The sequence below is a fragment of the Eretmochelys imbricata genome, chromosome 1 (genome assembly GCF_965152235.1).
Source record: "Eretmochelys imbricata isolate rEreImb1 chromosome 1, rEreImb1.hap1, whole genome shotgun sequence".
Taxonomy (NCBI): Eukaryota; Metazoa; Chordata; order Testudines; family Cheloniidae; genus Eretmochelys; species Eretmochelys imbricata.
This window is the reverse complement of record NC_135572.1, coordinates 285861315-285887184: the sequence shown is the minus strand read 5'-3', so window position 1 is coordinate 285887184 and position 25870 is coordinate 285861315. Positions and strand designations below refer to the sequence as shown.

Sequence of the window (25870 nt, the reverse complement as noted above, 5' to 3'; positions counted from 1 at the left end):
CCTTATCTTCTTCTAGGTAGCTGCTGAAAGAGAGCTATAAATATGTGTGGGTTAGTTTTAATCAATGCACATAGCTTAAAGAGTTCTAATACTCTTGTGTAGTCACTTTTCCATGTCTATCTCATGGCATTCTTGGCAGCCAGTTTGAAGACAGCTTTCAGCTGTCCTCTGTTTCAATTTTTTAATGTCTGAAAGGGGTAATCCTTCCTCTGCAGTGGTCTTTGCAAGAGCTTTAGGTTCAGAACAGTTTACCTGCTAGCATCTAGGTGTAAGGGGACTGTTGCCCCCTTACTAACATTCAGTTGGGGTGTTTCGGTTGGCTAGCTCCCAGTACTAAAAGGGGAAGGGTCTATGGGAAATCAGGACCCTGAGACTGATAGTTCCCAGGAACAATGGGGAGCAGCCAATGCTCCAGGTCAGCCTGAATGACAGGGCGGGCAGGCTAATCAGGGAGTCAGGAGGCCAGGGAGGTCCGTCCTTCATGTGAGCTGGAATTGCCTGGGTCAGACAGAGTGGGGCCGAGCTAAGGAGAAAGCAGGGGCCCAAGCTGAGCTGGGAAGCAGAGCTGGGCCAGATCCAGAGAGAGCAGACCCTGTCCTGGGAGCAGAGCTGCAGCAACCAGAGCCAGAGGGGCCAGAAAAGCAGCCCAGGAAGCAGGTCAGTGATGGGAGCAGAGTCACAGAAGCAGTCCTCAGAGCAGACCTGTCCTGGGAGCAGAGCTGCAGCAACCAGAGGCAGAGGGGCCAAAGAAGCAGCTCAGGGAGCTGGAGGCAGAGCAGCAGCAGCAGTGCTGAGACAGAGTGGTGGAGCTGGGTCTGGAGCAGTCCGGAGCTGGGTGCAGTGAGCAGCTGGAGAGAGCGAGGGGGACCCTGGGCAGTGGGCCCAGCACAGGGAGACGCCTCAGCCAAGAGGCTCTGCAGGCCAGGCTTGGATCGTAACCCCGACAAGGCGCGGGAGACACTGGGAAGAAGGGTCCTACCACTTAGAGCCTGAGAGCGTGTGGCCACCACCAGAGCAAGTGTCCAACCCACAGCATCCCTACAGCACAGCCAGGGCCTGAGAAGAAGGCCTGGGACTTACAAGGAACAGACTGGTTTCAGAGTAGCAGCCGTGTTAGTCTGTATCCGCAAAAAGAAAAGGAGGACTTGTGGCACCTTAGACACTAACAAATTTATTTGAGCATAAGCTTTCGTGAGCTACAGCTCACTTCATCGGATGCTCAAATAAATTTGTTAGTCTCTAAGGTGCTACAAGTCCTCCTTTTCTTTTTAAGGAACAGACTGAACTGCCCTGACATTCCAGAGACACGTTTGTGAAGTTCCCTGCCACAGAGCGGGTTGTTGTGTTTCCTTTAACCTTTCCCATTTTTCCTTATTCTTTTTAAAATTAATTGTTGATTAAATAACTTGAATTTGCTTTAAATTGTACGTAATGGTCAGTGGATCAGAGAAGTGCCCAGTGCAGAGAGAGTACCCTGGAGCAGGGACACCCTAGCCCCTTCCTAGGTGACCACAGCAGGGTTGGGGGTCGAGCCCCCCAGGAATCCTGGGCCCAGTCTTGTTGGGGTTATGAGGACTCTGCCCAACAGGAGTGTGGAAGGGGAGTTATCAAGGGCAGGGAGGCCACTGGGTAAAGGAAGTGGGAGCGAGGACTCAGATCCTTTCGCTAGCCCACTTCACCAGCGTAGTGCAGAAGCCAGGAAAGTTCCCCACAGTAGCGGGACTATTCCCCCACTTACATAGGGCAGAATTGGAGGTAGGCTAACCAGATGTTGCTGACAGCAAGGAGGAATGCTATCACACAAACCTTTTCAAAGCCTTCATTTTTCTTTTCCATTCCACTTGTAAAAAAAAAAAAAAAAAAATCCTGTATCTGCTGAAGTTTTCACAAGGACTGGGAATCTGAATAGAAAAGGAGAACTATGCCAGCTGAAGAAAATCAAAAGAGATGGCTCCAGTGACCTGATTCTCCTTAGCCATTTGTTCTGGAGTGCAAAATGAGAGTAAAGGCGAGGAGAATTGGGCCCTAGATTGCTTTTTCTGCTTGCTTTCTGCTGAGGAGAGAACAATTTTAGATTGTTGGACATGAAGAGTGATAGACTGATATTTTGAAATGGATACCCTATGCCATCTTGGGTTTTATTTTACAGTCTATAATACGCCCAAACCAAAAATGTTTATGCCAGGAGAACAACAGGCATTAGAGTTGCTGCCAAGAAACCAGTTGGATTTTACAAATGTCTCAATTACTCATTGTAGAAGCCCGAGGTAAAACACTTCTTTTCTTCTCAATAATACATACAACTTGGTTTTAGTTATTTGATGGATGCAGATACTCTTAAAATAAAGTAACTAGAAACATAAAAAAAGAAAATAGTACTATGAATAAAAGAATCAACCCTAAAGGGGAAAGCCATTTTTTTTAAAGTGTCAAATCTCAGCCTAAAAATAAAGTCTTGGCAGTGGGATTATTTTTTTGTACATCAAACATGTTACTACAAACTGTCATTTCATGTAAAACAGTGTTATACAAAGACAGCTATTTATGTATTACATTTTTTGTGAATGTACTTGCTTTTACCATAGGAAGCATGTTGACTTAGCTTGCCTTTGCCATGTATTTTTTGAATTACAACAATTTATACCTGTTGTAATGCTTTAATAGATTACTGGATAATTAATTCCAGTAATTCACCGAACCCACTGCTTGGGTTATATTTTCTGGTTTCAGGAATCAATTTAGTTGGTGACCCACTCTGTTAAACGCAGATTAATTAGTATGTTAACTACAATGTCAGTGAAGGAAAACGATCCATCTTTACATGAGTGGGTTCTCACTTAGCATCCTCTTCCCTCCTCCTCTTCCTTTGATCATTTGCACAACTACAAAATGGGGAATAACTGGCTAGGCAGAGGTACTGCTGAACAGGATCTGGGATTATAGGGCATAACAAATTGAATATGAGTCAACAATGTGATACAGTTACCAAAAAAGGCTCATTCTGGGGTGTATTAACAGGAGTGTCATATGGCAGACATGGGAGGTCATTGCCCTGCTTTACTCTGCATTGGTGAGGCCTCAGGTGGAGGCCTTAGGAAAGATGTGGACAAACTGGAGAGAGTGCAGAGGAGAGCAACAAAAATGATAAAGGGTTTAGAAAACCTGACCATTTAGGAAAGGTTAAACAAACTGGGCCCGTTTAGTCTTGAGAAAAGAGGACAGAGGGGAGGGTGGACCTGAACACAGTACTCAATTATGTTAAGAGCTGTTCTAAAGGAGAACAATTGATTATCGTCCTCATGTCCACTGAAGGTCAGACAAGAAGTAATCTGCAGCAAGGGAGATTGAAATTAGAGTTAGGAAAAATCTAATTATAAAGGTAGTTATGTTCTGGAATAGGCATCCAAGGGAGATTATGGAATCCCCATCACTGGAAATTTTTAAAAACTGGTTGGACAGACAGCTGTCAGGGATAGTCTAGGTTTACTTGGTTCTAGCACAGCACAGGGGGCTGGGTTTGATGACTTCTCAAGGTCCCTTCCTGCCCTACATTTCTAAGATTCTGTGATATCCCTAATCTCTTCCCTCCTGCTTTTCCAACTTCCAAATCCTCTCTCTTCTTAAAATACCGTGAAAAACACTTTATTTATGCACCAGAAAGAGTGCCTATAGGCTTTAGAATAATAGGACTGGTAGGGACCTTGAGAGGTCATCTAGTCCAGTCTCCTACACTCATGCCAGGACTAAGTATTATCTATTATACATGTACTGTATTATGTATAAATCAAAACTGAAACACTTTATTGCTTTTTTAAGTGCTACTATTGGTTGTAGGTGCTCATTCCCTACCATAGCTTTTAGGGAATGGGGAATTAGATCTATGGCTGTCTACAGTGTCAAACTACTAGTAACTCCAAAATTATTCTTCCTGCATATGAAGTTCCAGCATCTGTCAGCTTTTTCACAAAGTCTCTTCCACCATGGGGGACCCAGCTACAGGCCCCACAGATACCATGCTTCAGAGCTCATCACCAGAAGAGGGTGAAAACGAGGAAGCAACCTGGGTCCTGAATCTTGTATACCACCATTAGTTATTAATCAGAGATGAAAGGCTGGAGTTCAGATGAAGGAGACATATACCCTATGCAAACTGCCTCAAAACCTTTTTTTCCCTTAGAGCACCAGTGCACCTAGACTTTGCCCTGTCTATCAAATGTTATATACAAAGTTGATCTTTGTAAAAGAGACAATGCAATAGAAAGTTTAATGCATTTACAGTGTATGCTACTGCTACTACAAGGAATTGCACAATTTCCCTTTAATGAAAAGAGAGCTTTAGCAGGTTTATATCAGTGAGGATGCCACAGGCATTCAGACATAACAAGCATTCTAAGCTGTACATTGGGCTAGGCTGTTGAATTCATAGAGGCTTTACTGGGAGCAGGACTAACCAAATCCTGAGAAAAGGATATTAAACCACCTGGAGCTGTTTTTGGTCATGGATAAATCTTTGCTGGGACTGTCATTGTTGGATTAAGCCTTTGTCCTTACAACAAAAGTCATCCCTGGTCTTAGAAGTAGCCCTGTCCCCTGCCTCAGTTTGAGTCTGATAGAGTGTCCAGGGGTACTGTGATCAGAGTGACATTGCCAGACAGAGGGGAAGAGCTAACCTGTGTGGTTCCAATAGAGCCCCAGACAGATCTCTGAAAATGAACTGTCCCAAACAAATGCCAAGTGATTATACCTCCATCAAATACTTGTTTGCAGTGTTGTAGTAGATGTGTTGACCCAAGGATATGAGACACACAAGGTAGGAGAGATAATATATTTTAATGGACAGAAGTTGGGACAGAAAAGACAGTATCTTGAAGAGTGATAGACTGATATATAGACTGACAGTATCTTGGGACAGAAGTTGGTCCAGTAAAAGTTATTACCTTATCTACATAGTCTCAATTAAATATATTCATTACCATATTCTTTATTAATTGACCCTAAACATTTGCATTCTAGATGAGCTACACCAAAAGGTTTTTTCTCTCTCTCAGGAAACTGGGATATAAATGGATTTCAAATATTGCTGTCTCCTACAGAGTTTACTGTATACCCCACAGAATATTGGTTTTGCAGTAAACTCCTTCCAGATACTGCACCTTCTGAATCAACAGTTCATTAGCCACATTAATATCAGAAAACCAAAAGATACAGGGCATCCACAAATCCAACAAATATTCTAACAACTTCAAATTTTTCCTTTTGACATGTCCTGAAGAGTGAGTCTGATGCTTACCTTTCTCCTTTAAAATGTCACCAACTTTACCCCATTTAAGAGGGGATTTAAATCTTTTAAAAATAAAATTTAGTTTGTTGTCTATTTGGCTAACATGGAACAGTAGACCATTTCCAATCTTCTGCATACCGAAAGGCAAATATACTTTATTTTTCACACTTCAGAGAGGCTCAGCTCACAAGCATTAGGCTCCCCCTTTGATGACATATTTTAATATTTATAGGGGAACAGTACATATATTAAGGATTGGTTCTTTTGGTGGTTTAGGGGACTGATCCAAAAGACTATTGAAACCAATGGGAATATTACCATTGACATTGATTTTCAGTGTAGCAAAATAGTCACCTCAACATACCCCCTCTAATCTGGCTGCTGCAACTTTTGCCTAACTTTCCCCCTCCTATCCTTTGGTCTACCCTGGCCATGGGCATGTTCTGGCCCTTCAGCCACAGAGTCCTTTACCAAAGTCTAACAGAAACAGAAACAAAACAAAATCATCAGCCTGGCTGGACTCAGCTGGCTGCCACTTTCTCACAAGTGCACCTCATCCACTACAGTTTCCCCCCATGATTTCTCTCAGGCTCCTGTGCTTTCAGTAATCCCACTGTCCAAGGGCTAGCACACTCCTCCCCTCACTCAGGGGCTCAGGCAGGCTACAGGTCCCCAGGGCCCTGTCACCGTACAGGATTCCAGCTCATCTTGGGAGTAGCCTCTCTGCTCTGCTTCTCAGCCTTCTTTCAGGCTGCTTCCCAGACAGAGGGAACTCTCTGCACCTCCTCTCCTCTGTATCTCCTCCCCTGCCAACTGTGCTCACATAGTTCTTTATGGGAATGAGCCCTGCTCTCGCCCAGGTGGGCTTTTATTTGTAATTAGGCCTGGCCTCCCCCTCCAGGTGCAAGTAGGCAAGTTAATTGGCCTCTCAGGCACGTTACCCCTTTCAACTTATGTGTGGGGTAAACATCCTGAACTCCCGGGAGCTGTAGGAACTCAGCATCTCTAAAATCAGGCCCAAATATTAAATACATATGGTTTATACGTATTTCTAAAAATATTTATATTTCACATTGAAAAATAATACTTACTGGTAACTGCTTATGAAAGAACCATTTCCTATCTGGTCAGCAAGCAACTACATTGATAATGGAAACAGAAATTTGGGGAAAATGGTCTTAAATATGTTTCAGATATAAGTTCTACATGGTAGGCACCTTATACATACAAATCAGGCATCTAAATGGACTTGTTCCTAACCTTACATCCCATATTTAGATGCTGAAAATCTTATTAAGGTACCCATATTTGAAAACTGGGCTCTGGAAATTAACTCCATTATAAGGATTAATACACACTGTAGGGAAACACAGCTGTGAACAATTGACTCCAGAAATAAAAAGTGAAGCCAAAACTATTATTCAGGAAGAAATAAGGTTTTAGGAACAAAATAAAGAATGTTAGCCTGACAGTGAAACACCAGAATCTAATATAATCAGGTGTACACAAGTATATGATGAGACAGCAAAATAATTGTTACTAAACAAACATAGGAGAAAAGGACATTCATAGAAATGAGTAGATAAGATTACATTTATATAGGTGTAGCAAATGAAAAAATTACATTAAATTTAGAAAAGAAAACTAAGCTACTCACTCAAATTATTATAATCCTTACTGGTGGTGACAGAGAGATTGTGTTGTTCTACTAAAAAAATTTTAAAAATCAAGCAAAATATGTTATTAAATTGTCTATTCCAAACCAGCACTATCTACAGTTGTCTGACTATATGATTGACAAGTAAAGTCTATTTTAGATATGTAAGGCTTCTAAACTTAGCAGAAGTCCCAACTATTATGCCAAGGAATGGCTAACAAAAAACACACATCTTGGCACAATTTATATTTAAAAAATAACTTTTTAGACAACAAAATATTAATTTAAGTATCCAAACATTGTATTTCCCAGATGGTACTCAGGGTGTGTGTGTCTGTGTGTGTGTGTGGACATAAATAAAAGTGTCACATACTGCTTTAGGCATACAAACATTCAGAAACTCTAGAAGCAAATCAGAGTTTTCAGTAGCTAGACGTGCAATTTTCTGCTACAGTACGTGCCTGGTGGAGTATGAAAAGATTTAGGGAATTTTCTGCCCCTTATATGAAAGAATGTACGGAAGACAGAAGTGTTACATGTATGGCAAAGATTTATTTTGTACATACCACCAGGAAGAGGAAATCTTGATTTGTTCAACAGCAACACCTACGAGTTGGACAGAAAATGGCAGGGAAGGCGCAGGAGATGACTATCATGGGCACAGATTGGGGTGGGTGATTGCCTTCTCCAAACAGAGATGAGGCAGGAGGGGGCACACTGGGTTACATGCCACTTCCCCCTCCCCATTTCTGCAAGTGCAGAGCTACACAGCTGAAGGAGGCTGTCTCTTGGCTCCACTGACTCTGCAGCTGAACACCGCCTCCTGGGTCTTAGTGCCAGTCAAACTCCCCTTCTGTGTGATGGGAGCCTTCCTGTTTTTTGTGCAACAGTGAATGCCTGCAGTGGAGCTGAGTAAGGGGGGATGGGGGAAAAAGGCAGTGGGGAAGGAAGGGGGTGGAATAGGGCAGGGGAGGGGAATGTGGGAGTGAGGGGAGAGGGATGGAGAAGAAAAGGCGGTAGGAGAATTGCTGGGGGAAGTGGGATCCCAGCATGCAGCAACCCCTCACCACAGCTGGGGCTCCCCCATTAAACAGGCCCTCACCCTGACAAGCCCTACCTCCCTTGCACCTGGATCACTCTGATGAGCCCCCCACACCCAGAGCCCCACACCACTGATCCCCAACCGGCTGCACCTGGTCCCCCACCCCATCAAGCCCCACTTCCCCAGCACCCAGACCTCCCCACTGAGCCCCCCACACCCAGACGTCCTGGCTGGCTGTTGTGTCTGTTGGGCTCCACTGAGACCTAAAGCAAGCTCTCCAGTCCCAGTTTTAAGAGCCCTCAACTCACCCCAGGACCCCAGATGCACCATTCCTATATTCTATTAATGGCATATTTCTTCCTCTTCTTAGTCACCAGTGAATTCTACTTGCCTGCGAAGGAAGAGAAGCAGTTGCCCTGGGATCCTCCTGAAACCATGAACAGATCATAGAGTCATAGAATCATAGAATATCAGGGTTGGAAGGGACCTCAGGAGGTCATCTAGTCCAAACCCCTGCTCAAAGCAGGACCAATCCCCAATTAAATCATCCCAGCCAGGGCTTTGTCAAGCCTTACCTTAAAAACTTAAAAGGAAGGAGATTCTACCACCTCCCTAGGTAACGCATTCCAGTGTTTCACCACCCTCCTAGTGAAAAAGTTTTTCCTAATATCCAACCTAAACCTCCCCCACTGCAACTTGAGACCATTACTCCTTATCCTGTCCTCTTCTACCACTGAGAATAGTCTAGAACCATCCTCTCTGGAACCACCTCTCAGGTAGTTGAAAGCAGCTATCAAATCCCCCCTCATTCTTCTCTTCTGCAGACTAAACAATCCCAGTTCCCTCAGCCTCTCCTCATAAGTCATGTGTTCCAGACCCCTAATCATTTTTGTTGCCCTTCGCTGGACTCTCTCCAATTTATCCACATCCTTCTTGTAGTGTGGGGCCCAAAACTGGACACAGTACTCCAGATGAGGCCTCACCAATGTCGAATAGAGGGGAACGATCACGTCCCTCGATCTGCTGGCTATGCCCCTACTTATACATCCCAAAATGCCATTGGCCTTCTTGGCAACAAGGGCACACTGCTGACTCATATCCAGTTTCTCGTCCACTGTCACCTCTAGGTCCTTTTCCGCAGAACTGCTGCCTAGCCATTCGGTCCCTAGTCTGTAGCTGTGCATTGGGTTCTTCCGTCCTAAGTGCAGGACCCTGCACTTATCCTTAGTGAACCTCATCAGATTTCTTTTGGCCCAATCCTCCAATTTGTCTAGGTCCCTCTGTAGCCTATCCCTGCCCTCCAGCGTATCTACCACTCCTCCCAGTTTAGTATCATCCACAAATTTGCTCAGAGTGCAATCCACACCATCCTCCAGATCATTTATGAAGATATTGAACAAAACCAGCCCCAAGACCCACCCCTGGGGCACTCCACTTGACACCGGCTGCCAACTAGACATGGAGCCATTGATCACTACCCGTTGAGCCCGACAATCTAGCCAACTTTCTACCCACCTTATAGTGCATTCATCCAGCCCATACTTCTTTAACTTGCTGACAAGAATACTGTGGGAGACCGTGTCAAAAGCTTTGCTAAAGTCAAGAAACAATACATCCACTGCTTTCCCTTCATCCACAGAACCAATAATCTCATCATAGAAGGCAATTAGATTAGTCAGGCATGACCTTCCCTTGGTGAATCCATGCTGACTGTTCAAGATGAGCTATAGCAGCCCACACAATTCCTTGCAACCAAGCAGGCCCAGTCTAGATAGCTAAGAACTAGGTGACATGAAGGAAGGCCTCCTTTGCCTGTGTTCGTGTGTCCATATTTGAGGAGAGGGTAGAGGAAATGCCACTGACCATGCCCCCCACTTGACGGGGGAGCAGAGCCATGCCCTCTGTCCTGGTAGTAGGGCCTCGAGGCCCTTTTCTTCCTGGGGCTTTCAGATATCTTGGTAAAAAGGGTTTTAAAAACTTTTCAGAACCAGCTTCCTCTGGCTCATAAACTGTTTTTCACTCAGGCAATCACCCTCTTCCATTCAAGGAATTGCCAGTCAACCAGCAGGATGCTCCAACCAGAGATAGCCAATTGCACATCAACTGATCCAAAGAAAAAGTAATTTCCTCCATCCTGTAGAGCAAAAATAAACATCTCTGCACAGCTGGAAGAAAGAGGCAAAAACAGCCAAAGCATTCATCTCCTGTCCTACATAACAGAACAACCCAGTAGGCCCTATGGCACTTGTAATACCTGTTAGTGCATATTAATTATTTTAGTCCTCTTTTATTAATACGTTAAATTCATTCACATATTAACTATTCTTCCAAAATCTTTATGCTATTAGTGAAGAGCATGTTTGAATTCTTAGGCCCACAACGCTGGTTCTTAATCTGTGAGTGATCTGTATTCATGAATTTTATATGATTGAGTGTTGGGCTATATCTAATTATCCTCAGCACCTTCAAGTCTGTGTATGTCCAGGGAAAAGAACCCCTCAAAGTATTAAAAGTGTCTACAGAAGTATGTTATAAACAAAACTGGGTAATTGATAAGGAATATTTGTTATGACAGATGTTTTCTGTAATGGACTGGGTGATCAATGCCACAGTTCTGGAGCACAGTTTCTGCAGCAGTTCTGCAGAAAAGGACCTAGGGGTTACAGTGGATGAGAAGCTGGATATGAGTCAACAGTGTGCTCTTGTTGCCAAGAAGGCCAATGGCATTTTGGGCTGTATAAGTAGGGGCATTGCCAGCAGATCGAGGGACGTGATCGTTCCCCTCAGACATTGGTGAGGCCTCATCTGGAGTACAGTGTCCAGTTTTGGGCCCCACCCTACGAGAAGGATGTGGAAAAATTGGAAAGAGTCCAGCGGAGGGCAACAAAAATGATTAGGGGACTGGAGCACATGACTTATGAGGAGAGGCTGAGGGAACTGGGATTGTTTAGTCTGCGGAAGAGAAGAACGAGGGGGGATTTGACAGCTGCTTTCAACTACCTGAAAGGGGGTTCCAAAGAGGATGGATCTAGACTGTTCTCAGTGGGAGCTGATGACAGAACAAGGAGTAATGGTCTCAAGTTGCAGTGGGGGAGGTTTAGGTTGGATATTAGGAAAAACTTTTTCACTAGGAGGGTGGTGAAACACTGGAATGCGTTACCTAGGGAAGTGGTGGAATCTCCTTCCTTAGATATTCTTAAGGTCAGGCTTGACAAAGCCCTGGCTGGGATGATTTAGTTGGGGATTGGTCCTGCTTTGAGCAGGGGGTTGGACTAGATGACCTTCTGAGGTCCCTTCCAACCCTGATATTCTATGATTCTATGATCAATAAGGAATAATTGTTATTATGGGTGGGTTCTGTAATGGATGAAACAATGATCTACTGAAAGATGTTTTTAACTGATTGAGAACTGTTGGGTTTTCACAGTCATTAGTAACAATGACCGGATTAGAGATCCCTTTTAACTCATCATGTAGGTAAACTGAGAACCATAAAAGCAATTCCATCACTAATTAGGAAAGCAGAACATGGTAAGTTTAACCATGGGAAAGTATTTTTCCTTCCAAAACGGGGTTTCTTTGTCTCATACCCTATAAAAAAAAAGCAGAGGTTTTGGAAGTTGTGTTGGGAGTGCAAATTGCCAGTATCCCCCAAGTTACAGAGGAGAGGGACACAGAGGCCAGCTCTTTACCTTATACCAAGGGTGGTAATATATCTATCCTTTCTGACTTCTGTCTAGTGCTGTACTAATCTCTGATTGATCAACTTTGATTAAATGCTTTCATTTAAGCCTATTATATGACAATCTCAAATTATTATTAAATTCAAACACAACAGCACAGAGGGAGAAGAGGCATGGAGCAGGGCAGACCTGACACGCACTCTTCATTTAAAGGAGAGCAGTTATTTTTAAATTATCCATCTATCCAAATCTATTTACTCTTAATTCACAGATTATATTGCTCGCTTCTCTGTTCCATATAATATTTGTTTATGCCCTACCATACATCAGTTCAGTGCACTATCATGTTGCTTACCTCTGCCAGAAGATGGCAGTGCCAAGTGGTATTTCAAAGTAAACACTACACCTGGAACAATAACTTCCTGTTTTCATTAACTGAAATCTCTCTAATCATAGTGGTTAGAACAGGGGCCTAAGTATAAGGTACCCTTGGGTCTAAAATGACTCACTGTGTAGCTTTCGTCAGCCCATTTAATCTCCCTACTTTCTCTTCTGTAAAATCAGGATAATACTTAACTTTCCCTTCTTGGGATTGTGAGGAATAGTTAGGCTTGTAAAGTGCTTTGAAGATACAAAGAGTTATAAATTCTAAGCATTCTGATAGGGTCTTGGTAGCTTCTGCTACAGTTAAGGTGTTTAATAAAAAGCTTTTATAAATAAGTAAAACTACTGGAATACTGGAAAAGTAGTAAAATAAATTATTCAACATATATTGCCATTATTCACTGAATAATTTATTTAACAAATAGCATCCAACTAGCTATAGAGATGGTCAAATACACCAAAAGGTATTCAAATTATTCAATGAGTACAAGCACCATTTGTCAAATAATGTAGCTGAAAAATAGTATTCAGCCAGCACGCATTAAAGCACCCTTCCTCCCAACTCCACACATTGTCACATGCCCTAATGTTGGGAGATACTCACATTTGTCATTGAAATTTTCCACATTTGCTCTCTCCAGCCAAAATGTATTGTTTTTAGTTTAGTTTGATCATAGTCCCTTCAGTTATTTTGAATTAAGAATTCCTAAGCGGATGAAGGAGGGAGCAAAGGCCAATATGTATTTCTTGCTTTCCCATTGCGAAGATGAAAGTATTCCACTGAAAACGGATAAGCTGACATCATGCTAGAAAAGTCTGTAAAAAAATATCTGCAGCCAAAGAATATCAGGAGGAAGAAAAGCCAGATTTTGCTAGATGCTGAACATCTCCTCTAGGTGCCAACTGCCATCCCTTTCCCCTAACATCAATGTCTTGACCCAAAAAGGAGTTGTGGGGGTGTTGTAAAGCTGTTGTACGGGAATCACGGGATTCCCACCCTCACTTCTGCATGGCCTTCAGAGCTATGGGCTATGAAGGCAGAAGGCCTGGAGCTTCCTGCAGCTGCAGGAGGTTGCTGGAGGTGGAGATGGATCTGATCTCTCCTGTGCTTCTGGGAGCGCCCCAACCAGGGGTTCCTAGCTGCGAGTCCTGTCTGGGCCGGGGAGGGACAGGACTTGCTTTTCCTCTGCACAGCCACTGTTGGAGGTGGGGCAGGGGAAGCTCAGACCCACCTCTGGTGCCTCCCCGGCTGCAGGGTGCTACCAGCAGCATGCGGGAGATCAGACCCACCTCCACCTCTGGCAACCTCCTGCAGTTGCAGGAAGCTCCATGACTGCTGCCCAGCCCCAGAGCTTCCTGCAGCCATTGGAGGTACCCAGAGGTGGGTCTGATCTCCCCCACCCCGAGAGCGGCTGTGCAGGGGAAGAGAAAGTGCCGTCCTCCCCAGCCCAGAGGGGACTAGCAGCTGGAGCCAGGGACATGGAAGGAGCCCCCAGCCCGGGCACCCCCAGCCCTGCCCCTCCCCTCCAATAGCTAGATTTCATGGGGGAAGTCTGATTTCACAGTCCGTGACACGTTTTTCGCGGCGATGAATTTGGTAGTGCCCTACTTATATGGCCTCAATTACCATGGTCTGTAATGTAGTTGTCATAAGAGCAATGCTGTAAGGAAGGTAAGTGCTATTATTCCTATTTTACAGGTGGGCCATTGAGGGCACAGAGAGACTAAGTGACGTACCCAAGATCACACAGGAACTCCGTAATTAAACAGGGAATTGAGCCTGCTTGTCTTAGGTCTAGGCTAGCTACCACCGGACCAGCCTTCCTCCAAGCCTCCTTATACTACTTATACCAATAAAGTGTGAACTTCCAAGCCTGTTTATCATAGGATTTTCTTATTCCTTAAAAAAGGAAACCAAATGCAAAACTAAGGGAAAGCAGGAAAAGAAAACCCTGGAATAAACTAAAGTAGTACAAAGAAGAGTATACCTTGTAAAAACTAGAATCATAGAAGATTAGGGTTGGAAGAGACCTCAGGAGGTCATCTAGTCCAACTTCCTGCTCAAAGCAGGATCAACCCCAACTAAATCATCCCAACCAGGGCTTTGTCAAGCTGGGCCTCTAAGGATGGAGATTCCACCACCTCCTAGGTAACCCATTCCAGTGCTTCACGACCCTCCTAGTGAAATAGTTTTTCCTAATATCCAACCTAAACCTCCCCCACTGCAACTTGAGACCATTGTTCCTTGTTCTGTCATCTTCCACCACTGAGAACAGCCTAGCTCCATCCTCTTTGGAACCCCCCTTAGGTAGTTGAAGGCTGCTATCAAATCTCCCCTCACTCTTCTCTTCTGCAGACTAAATAAGCCCAGTTCCCTCTGCCTCTCATAAATCATGTGCCCCAGCCCCCTAATTTTTTTTTGTTGCTCTCCGCTGGACTCTCTCCAATTTGTCCACATCCTTTGTGTGTGTGGGGGGGGGGAGGGTGCAAAACTGGACACAATACTCCAGATATGGCCTCACTAGTGCTGAATAGAGGGGAATAATTACTTCCCTCGATCTGTTGGCAGCACTCCTACTAATGCAGCCCAATATGCCTGTAGCCTTCTTGGAAACAAGGGCACATTCTTGACTCATATCCAGCTTCTTGTCCACTGTAATCCCTGGGTCCTTTTCTGCAGAACTGCTGCTTAGCCAGTCAATCCCCAGCCTATAGCAGTTCAAGGGATTCTTCCGTCCTAAGTGCAGGACTCTGCACTTGTCCTTGTTGAACCTCATCAGATTTCTTTTGGTCCAATCCTCCAATTTGTCTAGGTTACTCTGGACCCTATCCCTCCCCTCCCCAGCATACCTACCTCTCTCCCCAGCTTAGTGTCATCAGCAAACTTGCTGAGGGTGCAATCCATCCCATCCTCCAGATCATTGATGAAGATGTTGAACAAAACTGGCCCCAGGACCGAACCCTGGGGCACTCCGCTTGATACTGGCTGCCAACTAGACATCAAGCCGTTGATCCCGACAATTTAGCCAGCTTTCTATCCGCCTTATAATCCATTCATCCAATCCATACTTCTTTAACTTGCTGGCAAGAATAGTGTGGGAGACCGTATCAAAAGCTTTGCTAAAGTCAGGGTATATCACTTCCACTGCTGTCCCCATATCCACAGAGCCAGTTATCTCATCATAGAAGGCAATCAGGTTGGTCAGGCATGACTTGCCCTTCGTGAATCCATGTTGACTGTTCCTGATCACCTTCCTTTCCTCCAAGTGCTTCAAAATGGATTCCTTGAGGACCTGCTCCATGATTTTTCCAGGCCAAGAAAAAAGTATAACCCTCACTGCAAGCTGTTTTGGTTCCATTGGATATATTGAGCCAATAAAAAGCCAGGATGCAAAAGCTTCTGGGCCTTGTATGCTGCAGGAGACTTCATATATTTCAACTTGAAACTTCATAAACACTATGATTGGTGGCATGTTGAGGAGACAGTAATCCTATTTGTGTTTTAATTAACTTGGCAATATAAATGGCCCAGTTACTTTCTGAGTTGGCTTTTTTTTTTTTAATAGAGATTGCAGCTTTAGAAGGCTGATCTTTTCTTTCAGATAATTTTGTATAGTAGATCTTACGTGTTTTGGATCTCTCTCTCTCTCTCTCTCTCACACACACACACACACACACACAGAGTGAGAGAAAAGGAAGAAAAGCTCTGTAAGCCCTCCACATTGCTTATGAACTGTAGCCTTCTTGTAATCATCTTCCCTTTACATAGAAAATACCAGATTTACCAGAGTACACAAAGAGATAATGGCATCTGATATATGATAGAAAGTGAAAATCATATATATCTTTAGAAGGAGACAACCTTAATAAAATATTGTCTTCATTTTCAGAATGTTTGACAGTTTACTTCAGTGACCTGGCATTATTTCATAGTGTTCTCTCTCTCCAATTCAGCAAACAACACACAATTCAGTGTGTGCAAGCTTCACGACATCTTTTCTTCCCCTTATTCCAGTGCTTCAGTGAAACACTCTTTGGACTCAACAATGCTTTCATTTTCCTGTTGTATTTTAAGGCCTGTAAGTTCAACATAGTCTCAAAGCCTGATTCTCCTCTTCTGTTATATCAGTTTTACATTGGCCTAATGCCACTGTTACAACAGCATAAAGCTGCTGCAATAGAGTGGAAAATTAGGTGCTCTGAATAAAAGCCAATAAGCAGCCATTTTTAATGTTTTTTTCTGTTTTAAAAGAACATCACTGAAGACAAATGTTTCTTCTGGTTGGGGCAGATTTTATATTGGTTATGAACAGTGATTAAAAAGCCAGCATTCTGTTAATGACATTTTTTTCCATTAAAGGCCAGCATTTCCCCTGAGCTAAAGCAATAATTTGACATAGTAGATTCAGCCTAACATGTGTTTGAAAGGCCAGCTTGCTTAAAATCACTATAGGCTATTGGATCCTAAACAGTCCTAAAATCTGTGGTTTATTATATTTTTAGATTTCAAAAATATTAAAAATAAACAGATAGTAACTAACTCAAATATCTGCTGTTATTATGTATTGGATTTATACTAGTATACCACCTCTGAGTCAGTCAACCCAGCATAAAAAACAAGATCTTAAACTTTATGAACTATATGTATGAGGTAATCACATTAGTTAGGACTTAAAAAAAGGAAGCTGGCAACACAGATATTTTACTTCTTGCAAACCGAGTTGCCCTAAAACTAAATTTGCAGGCCAGATTCAGAATATTTGCCCCATCTAAGAATGCAAACAGAGTACACACACTATCCAACATTGCTATTCCTTCTAGTTGTACTTTCATTCTGATTCCTGATTCTTTTGTTTTGTAACTAATGATTAGCTAAGTCACACCAGCATTAACACTGTACAAGATGCAGAAAAGGAGAGCTATTTTGCCTCAAGGAGTTTATTATATGCAAAATACTTTAACGCTGTTTGAGTAACTTACTTCCAGCTGTTCCCTACCAGGAGCTATGTCTTTTTGGGAAAAGAATCCAAGAAAGAGAGACATGCCACTTTGAAAATTACCCCTCTCTCCTCCCCATCTAGGGTTGCCAACTTTCTAATTGCAGAAAACCAAACACTCTTGCCCTGGCCCTGCCTGCCCCTTCTGCTGATCCTGGCCAATGGGAGTTGTGGAGCTGGCACTCGGAGTGGCACCTGCGGGCGGAGGCAGCACATGGAGCTCCCTGGCTGCCCCTCCGCCTAGGGTGGGGAGGGACATGCCGGCCACTTCCCAGGATGCATGGAACTGGGCAGGGAGCCTGCCAGCCCCGCTCCAGCCAGCCAGACTTTTAACATCCCGGTCGGCGGCGCTGACTGGAGCTGCCAGAATCCCTTTACGACCAGGCGTTCCGTTTGCAAACCGGACACCTGGCAACCCTATCCCCATCCAAGGGAAGTGTTCTGTCAGTGGATTGAAGAAGGGTGTTATATTCCAACAGCAGTCAGTCTGATTTAGCGCTAAAAGAGCTGAAGAGACCCAGGTTCCATCCTTTACTAGTCAAAGCCATTTACCATTATTTATAAATGTCAGGTTTATGTTACAATATATTTTCATCTTTATCCTTCTTTATTAAATATTCATATACATACGCACACACATTTTGATACAATACAATTAAACCCACCATCTCTTGGGGTGATAGTGAGGGTGAAGAAGAGAGGGTGCATGTGCCAATTTTAGCACCATGTTCATATTTTTCATGTACTAGCTACCTTTTGAAAAGGAAAATCCCACAAGCACTGGATGTTGTACTGAAACTTTACATACAAAATTGATATTTACCATCCTTCAATCTCCATTTCACGACACAACGTGACACCCATGTATCACGACCATTTACAATAATAAGAAAGTCTACAGATCATAAAAATATAAAAACACTGCACAATTTTGTACCACTGGCAGCCACATCTCAAGAAAGGGCTAGAACTGAAATAGAATAGGCAGTTATGGTCAGAGCTATGAGGGAACCTCACATTAGCACCTTCCTATGTTATATCTTGCTTGAGACAGCGAGGAGAGTCTTTTAGTATGTCATAAATATAAAGGGAAGGGTAAACCCCTTTGAAATCCCTCCTGGCCAGGGGAAAGCTCCTCTCACCTGTAAAGGGTTAAGAAGCTAAAGGTAACCTCGCTGGCACCTGACCAAAATGACCAATGAGGAGACAAGATACTTTCAAAAGCTGGGAGGAAGGAGAGAAACAAAGGGTCTGTGTCTGTCTGTATGCTGGGTCTTTGCCAGGGATAGACCAGGAATGGAGTCTTAGAACTTTTAGTAAGTAATCTAGCTAGGTATGTGTTAGATTATGATTTCTTTAAATGGCTGAGAAAAGAATTGTGCTGAATAGAATAACTATTTCTGTCTGTGTATCTTTTTTGTAACTTAAGGTTTTGCCTAGAGGGGTTCTCTATGTTTTTTAATCTAATTACCCTGTAAGATATCTACCATCCTGATTTTACAGGGGGGATTTCTTTATTTCTATTTACTTCTATTTTCTATTAAAAGTCTTCTTGTAAAAAACTGAATGCTTTTTCATTGTTCTCAGATCCAAGGGTTTGGGTCTGTGGTCACCTATGCAAATTGGTGAGGCTTTTTATCCAACATTTCCCAGGAAAGGGGGGGTGCAAGTGTTGGGAGGATTGTTCCTTGTTCTTAAGATCCAAGGGTCTGGGTCTGTAGTCACCTAGGCAAATTGGTGAGGCTTTTTACCAAACCTTGTCCAGGAAGTGGGGTGCAAGGTTTTGGGAAGTATTTTGGGGGGAAGGACGCGTCCAAACAGCTCTTCCCCAGTAACCAGTATTAGTTTGGTGGTGGTAGCGGCCAGTCCAAGGACAACGGGGGGGAATATTTTGTACCTTGGGGAAGTTTTTGACCTAAGCTGGTAAAGATAAGCTTAGGAGGTTTTTCATGCAGGTCCCCACATCTGTACCCTAGAGTTCAGAGTGGGGGAGGAACCTTGACATAGTAGTACTAAGTTCACACACAAATTTATTAAGTGTATAACCATCATCAGGAGTTTAAAAACACTCCATCAGATTTAAGAATTCCTTATATTACCAAACATCTCTGCCAACTATTTCACTGTTCTAATATTTCCTCTGCACAACTTCATCACTTCACAGATGCTTGCCTAACACATATCTATGGCATCCAAGTATGGCTTTTAAACTTCCAATAGCACATTTCACTATACTGCAGAGAAAAAAAAACATGACTGATCTTTTTGCATACACATCAAGTGCCGAGTGCAACTATACAAACTGTTTCTACAGATGACAATACCAATTTATATTTTCAATAAAAGAAAAGCTGTCTAGGTTAAAAAGAAATGGAGAACATAAGGTAGGTCTCTGTCAGCTATAACTTCTGATGACAATTTTCACAGTTCTCAAAACGTATAGCACAGATAAGTAGTTTTGTTCCATAATCCACTCCTTTTTGCTCTTCTAATACAATGTGCTTTTTTTCAGTAGGTACTTTCACCTGTTCTGAAATATGTAGTCCACTAAAAGAAAAATGTATGTCTACTCAGTTTTCTTTTATTCACACTTTGGGGCAAATAAAACTGGAGGTGATTTACTGAGTCTATTAAATTGGAAAAGGCCGAAAAGGAAAAAAAAGGAAAGCTAGTTGGACACTGACGTATGTAGATTTGTGATACCTATTATTTAGGAAGATCTTTGGAGATCATTTCTTTTGTTTTAATGAATCAGAAGGAAAGACTTAATTACCCCACAATGACTGCGAGTTCTAAGATACCAAGCCACGTATACAGCAGGAGAGGTGTCTAGACATTCAGCAAATAGATGCTGGAAGTGAAGTTGTTAACAAGAACTGGCCTATAAAAGATATTTATGTTAGAAATGAAGACAGATCAAATGATTTCATCTTATTGGTATATTACCAAAACAAATTGTTTGGGGGAAAAAATGAATTATATTTGGGTATGTCATGGGTAACCAGAAGAGCTGGTTGGACAAATTCTAATGAAACATTGTGGCGAAATCAAAAGATTTCATGGTGGTGCCCTGATGCCTGGTTTCCTGCCATCTCACCCACCTGCCTCACTGAGAGCCCAGGCTCCCAAGGTTTACATGTCCAGGGCAGCCCAGTGTGTGGATTATCCTGGGGCCAGGGACCCAGGGGTTTCCATGGTTCACTGCCTCAGAATCTGGGCTTTATTCCCTTTCCTAGAGAACTTTGAAAATTTAAATTTTTGTTCCTGGTGGTTATGAAAGCCAATTATGAAATATCAAAATCCTCTTTGAAACAGAATTGTCTTTCTCCACACAGCTCTTGTACACGGTGTTCTGGGATGTGAAAGCATTAAGATACAAAGTGAATGCATGTTTTGAGCCACTACCATTTAATGCCCATGTTTTAAAAATGCTGAGCACCTTCAACTGCCCTAGTAGCCAGTACAGCCATTGCGAAATGGGAGTTGCTGGTGCTCAAAAACTCATAAGATTACCTCCGATAGCATTCGTACCAAAGAGTGGAGGGGACAGAATACAAGATGTAATTCTGTACTAGGCCTCTAGAGGCACAGCCCAGGGCGTTGTCAGGGCTGTAAGCCATGATTGCACCTTCCTGATACAGTGCTGCTGCAGTGGTCAGAGTGGCCTTCAGCATAACTAAAATACAGCAGCTTGTCTCAGGCTGCCCAGAATCGCCACAGTGATTCCCACTGCAATTCCACCTCTCCCACCTCTAGCCCCACCCCGGCATAACCTGTGCCCTGGGGTTTGCAAAGGAATCCTTTGAAGGCAGTCTCAGGCTGCCTTCCTCATTTGCTGTGCAGGGGGAATTCTCCCCCCAGCCCACTCTGGGCTTTTTAGAGCCCCTTGACAGTCTGCAACTGATAGAGCATGTGTGAGAATCTAACTCCTATAAATAATAATGTGAAGAGAGTGGGTTTGATTCAATCCCACAGGCACAGAGGAATGCAACAACTCTACAACAACATGAGGGTTGTGCTCCAAAGTTATCGCTACTGCTCTTGCCAGGAAGTTCTCAAGGGAAGGACATCTTTAACTTGTAGCCAGGGCTCCACAGGTGTCTGTGTGAGAGATGCACTGAATCATCTCCTTACACAAGCCACTGCAACCCCTCCCCCCCACAAGAGGATTTTTCACAAATGGGGCCAGGCATTTAACTGAGGGAAGTGGCTGATTAAACCCACTCATTCAATAATGAGAGGTCATGTAGAAAGCCATGTACTGATTAATTCAGAGCACAGAAGATTTTTTTTCCATAAAGAAATAGAATTTTCATAGTACATTGATCATTTTGTTTTCTTTGTCATCCTATTGGCCCATTTCAGTCTCTCTCTATAGTGTCAGGATTTTTACACAGCACCCAATAAGGAGACTGTGAATTCAAGTTGTACAGAACACTCTCTTCCTACATAAAATGGACAGAGAATGACATCTGGAAGCAGTACTGTAATAAACCTATTGGCTCACCATTAGGTATATTTCCTTCACCTCAACTGAGATGTAGGGAAGGGGTCTAGCCTTAGAGGATGCTGTTACCCAGTTCAACATCCAGCCAGTAGAGGGCTCCATAATCCCCATTTTACATGAAAAGAAAGTAATGTCCTGAGGTCAGAACAGACCAGATTTTGGAAAGAGCTGGAGGCTACACAGCTGCAGGAACAGAAAGCTGGAGGCAGCACTTGGGAAGTAGCTGTGGACATAAGTGCTGGAGGAGCTGCCACATCCTCTGGCTTGAAGTGGTTCCCATCATACACAGGGTTTAAAGTTTGGTTCAATCGTTCTCAGCACCTCCACAGTAAAAACTGTTCCAGCACCCCTGGCTGTGAAGGGAAGGACAAATGGCAGACATCTGAAGAAATGGGACTGAAAGGCTGAGAGCTGGGAAGAGATGCACCCTACTGCTGGGAGGTAGTAAGCAGTAGCCACAGCAAGAGGACACATGGCAGAAGCCTGTAGGTGGGGTGACAGTGTATTGGACTGCCCTAGGGGCTGGATTTGGACCTGTTGGTTTGATCTTTTCTTATAACTGTTAAAGTATTTGTGCCTGGGGTTTTGGGACTTTTTAGGGTATGTCTACACTTGGATCTGGACGAGTGAATCCCCTAGAGGAGACATACCTGTACTAGCTCTTATGAAGCCAGCATGCTAAAAAGAGAGAGTAGCTGCAGCAGCATGAACAGCGGGATGGGCCACCTGCCCCAAGTGACAGCTTTGGATGGGTATGGACTCAGGGCAGCTAGCTTGTCCCACCACTCATACTGCTGTGGCTACACTCTATTTTTACAATTATGGGTTCTAAATTTTCAGTAACCACAAGAAAGAGATCTTGGTGTCATCGTGGATAGTTCTCTGAAAACATCCACTCAGTGTACAGCAGCATCAAAAAAGCTAACAATGTTAGGAATCATTAGGAAAGGGATAGATAATAAGACACAAAATATCATAATGCTACTGTGTAAATCCATGGTATGTCCACACCTTGAATACTGCATGCAGTTCTGGTCACCCACATTTCCAATTCTAACATATCTTTTTGGAGTAGTACAGAGAAAAGCAACAAAAATGATTCGCGGTATGGAACAGCTTCCATATGAGGAGAGAAAGACTGGGACTGTTCAGCTTAAACAAAGAGATGACTAAGAGGGGATATGATCGGGGTCTATAAAGTCATGTGTGGTGTGGGGAAAGCGAATAGGGATGTGTTATTTACCTCTTCAGACAACAATAACTAAGGGTCACTCAATGAAATCAATAAGCAACAGGTTTAAAACAAACATGAGGAAGTACTTCCTCACACAATGCAGAGTCAACCTGTGGAGCTTGTTACCATGGGATGTTGTGAAAGCCAACAGTATAACTGAGCACCCACTATTTTTTGCTGTGGGTGTTCCAGCCCCTGAGCACCCATGGAGTCGGCACCTATGAGTGTTGGTCTCAGGATATTAGAGAAACAAGGTGGGTGAGGTAATATCTTTTGTTGGACTCACTTCTGTTGGTGAGAGACAAGCTTTGGAGCATACACCCAGCTCTTCTTCAGGTCTGGGAAACATAGTCAGATTGTCCCAGTTAAATACAGATTGTTTAGCATAAGCAGTTAACATATTTCAAGGGACCACTGAAGGTGAAGTGGCCGTTAACATCCTCAAGTCATAGGGAGGAAAGGAAGGGGAAGGAAGCAGCCAGGGGCGGGGGTGGGGGTTGTTAGTGGGTTTAAATTGTTGTCTCTCTCACCAAGAGAAGTTGGTCCAGTATAAGATATTACTTCACCCACCTTGTCTCTGTAGCTCAAGTGATAGAGCAAAACAGCACTCAAGCTGCACAGAGTGATTGCATTAGCAACACAGAGTGTTTGTAGTAGTGGTGCCAAGTAGCTGACTCCCCACAGCATTACTAGCTTAAATGCTACTGATGCTTGAGCTTCAACCCACACCCCTGATGGGCCAACTAGTTCAGTGTTAAAGCTCCACTTAACTTGAGCTAGAGAGTGTGCGTGTGATTAGGAGTCAGGTTAGAGGCAACATTCATATTTTACCTTGAGTTAACTTTGCAGTGAACAACCACCTTCAGGCCCTGGGTTCCTGTCTAAATTACGCTGGGATACTCTCTAGCATCTAGAGTAGCCCAGTATCCCAAGGACGCAAAGCTAACTTAAAGATATCTTAAAGGAAACATGGAAGTGGTACCTCCTGGGCTCTGAGTTCTGTGCTGAGCCAAAGGTTTTGAGTGTCCTTTCTATAGAACCTGATAAAAATTCTGTAAATTCATAGTAGTTTCATCCCTTTTAAATTCTGTGGGACTTACAAGGGCTGTGTGACCAGTCAGCTCTGCTGACAAATGTTGAGGGAAGAGGAAGCATTGATCCATCCCTTCCTCATTTACACTAGGGCAGTTAGTGCTTATGTGGGCCCCCAGGGCAGAGCTAGTCTTTGTGGGCTTGCAAAGCTCACAACTATGGGCCTCCCCTAATTTGAGGAATTTAGAAATGTTGTAGGAGAATCTGAGTTTTCAAGAGAAACGGAAAAATGCATAGATTTTTTCCCTGATACTGTAGCCTTGAAAACGTAACTGATGCAAACTAGTCACTAGGGTTGAAGACTTGTGATTTCTGCCCATAAGTCACAGCATATTCACAGACCCCTCACAGCCGGTCTTTGGGCCTCGAATGTCAGGATATTTTTGAATCTCTTCTAGACTATATGGCCATAATATGTCCTTCTTTCTGCCTATCCTTCTCTGCCAGCCCCACTTTTTTCCTTGCCATGTGGTTTAATTTTCCCCCCCTTTTTTTGGTAAGGTTAAATTGTGAATAACTCAGTGGATAGAAGTATATGTAAAATCCAGCCCACTCAACTGATATTAGATGGGTCTTTGGAAGTATAGCTCATTCTATGAATTGCTTATTGTTTTCTTAATAAAGGGGCTGGGGGGAGAATCGCACCTTAAGAAAATGCATTATGTGTTGGGATATCAGGTCACCCCTCACAGTTATTATCCTTCCTCCTGACCTAGAAGTGTCCATTTGAGCTTGTAGCAATGTACTTGCTTACATCATGGAAAATTTCTGGGTTCAAAATGAGCCCTTTAAAAAGAAATTGACTCTTTTCAAGTATGCTTCTTTAATCTAATGGAAATGTCATATAAAATGTAAATAATGGGGATGAAAATAATAGAATTTTATAGAATCAGAAAGTTATATACTTTCTTTAGGTTTTTGAAGCCACCTATAGAATTCTCCATCAAATTCTACAGAGAGGTTATAATTTTCCATTTGACTTTTCAGGAAGGGGGCATACATTTTAAAAAGTTTATGTAGATATAAAAGTACAGGCAGAATATTATATAGAAATGAAAAATCCGCCTTAGGCTGCTGTGACCCACCTTGAAAAGGTGGACATCACTGCAACCAATCAGTTTCAGTTACTAGTGGGCATCAAGTCAGGTTAGACCCAACAGGAATGGTCACCTCCACAGCTGGCAAGATTTGTTGTCCTATCTCCCCCTAAACCTCCTTCTCCCAACATTAAATTGAGTAATTCACAATGCTGACAATCTCTTTACTACTTCTGTGAGAGATATCGATGGGTGTGCTTTCAGGCACATTACTAATGTACAAAAAGGTATAGTATGCTTCAGGCATAGAAGAGATAATGTACGGGGAAGCATTGCTGCAGAAATGTGTTATAGTTATGCCTAAGGAGCAGACACTAACACTGGGGATATTTTTAAGAGGCTGAATTGTTCCTGGAGAATTTCTCACTGATAAGCACCTTTCCTTCCATTTAAAAAAAAAAATCTTAATGTGATGTCACTATTCTTGCTGCCTCCCAAAACACAGTCCCGTATTGCAATTTGACGATGATTGGTTTCAAGAATTCTTTTGTATGCCAGACAGCTTAACACACCCTCAAAAAGATTTTGCTTTATTCTACTGTCCATTCCACATGAAGACTTGTATATTTATTTGATATTTGTATATCCAAAGACAGGAATTACATCAGACTGTTAATGTCCAAGCCTATATTTAGGCAAAACTGACATTAATATCTGCCTGTTCTTACACTTGGATAAATATTGTGCAGCCAGTGCATTTTTTTTCTGACTGCAGAGAGGAGAGTACAAAATATAGTTGTGATATACCAGTAAATTATAGAACAAACAGGAGAAATGGGATAAGACAATCAGTGAATGCATGCATACACATATTAGAAATGAGACATTATAAAGTATTTTCCAAGAGAGAAGCTCAATTAGGTTTACAGATATTAATGGACCAGGTCAGTTGCAGC

At 43.0% G+C, this 25870-nt stretch overlaps 1 protein-coding gene across 1 annotated transcript in view; it reads right to left on the bottom strand.

Moving 5' to 3' along the window:
- Positions 1–25870, bottom strand: part of PPFIA2 (PPFI scaffold protein A2) — a 578892-nt gene that overhangs the window by 501655 nt on the left and 51367 nt on the right. Inside the window, exon 2 of the mRNA XM_077807711.1 lies at positions 18516–18535. Coding sequence (XP_077663837.1) covers positions 18516–18535 — 20 coding nt within the window. The remainder of the gene's footprint in view (positions 1–18515; positions 18536–25870) is intronic.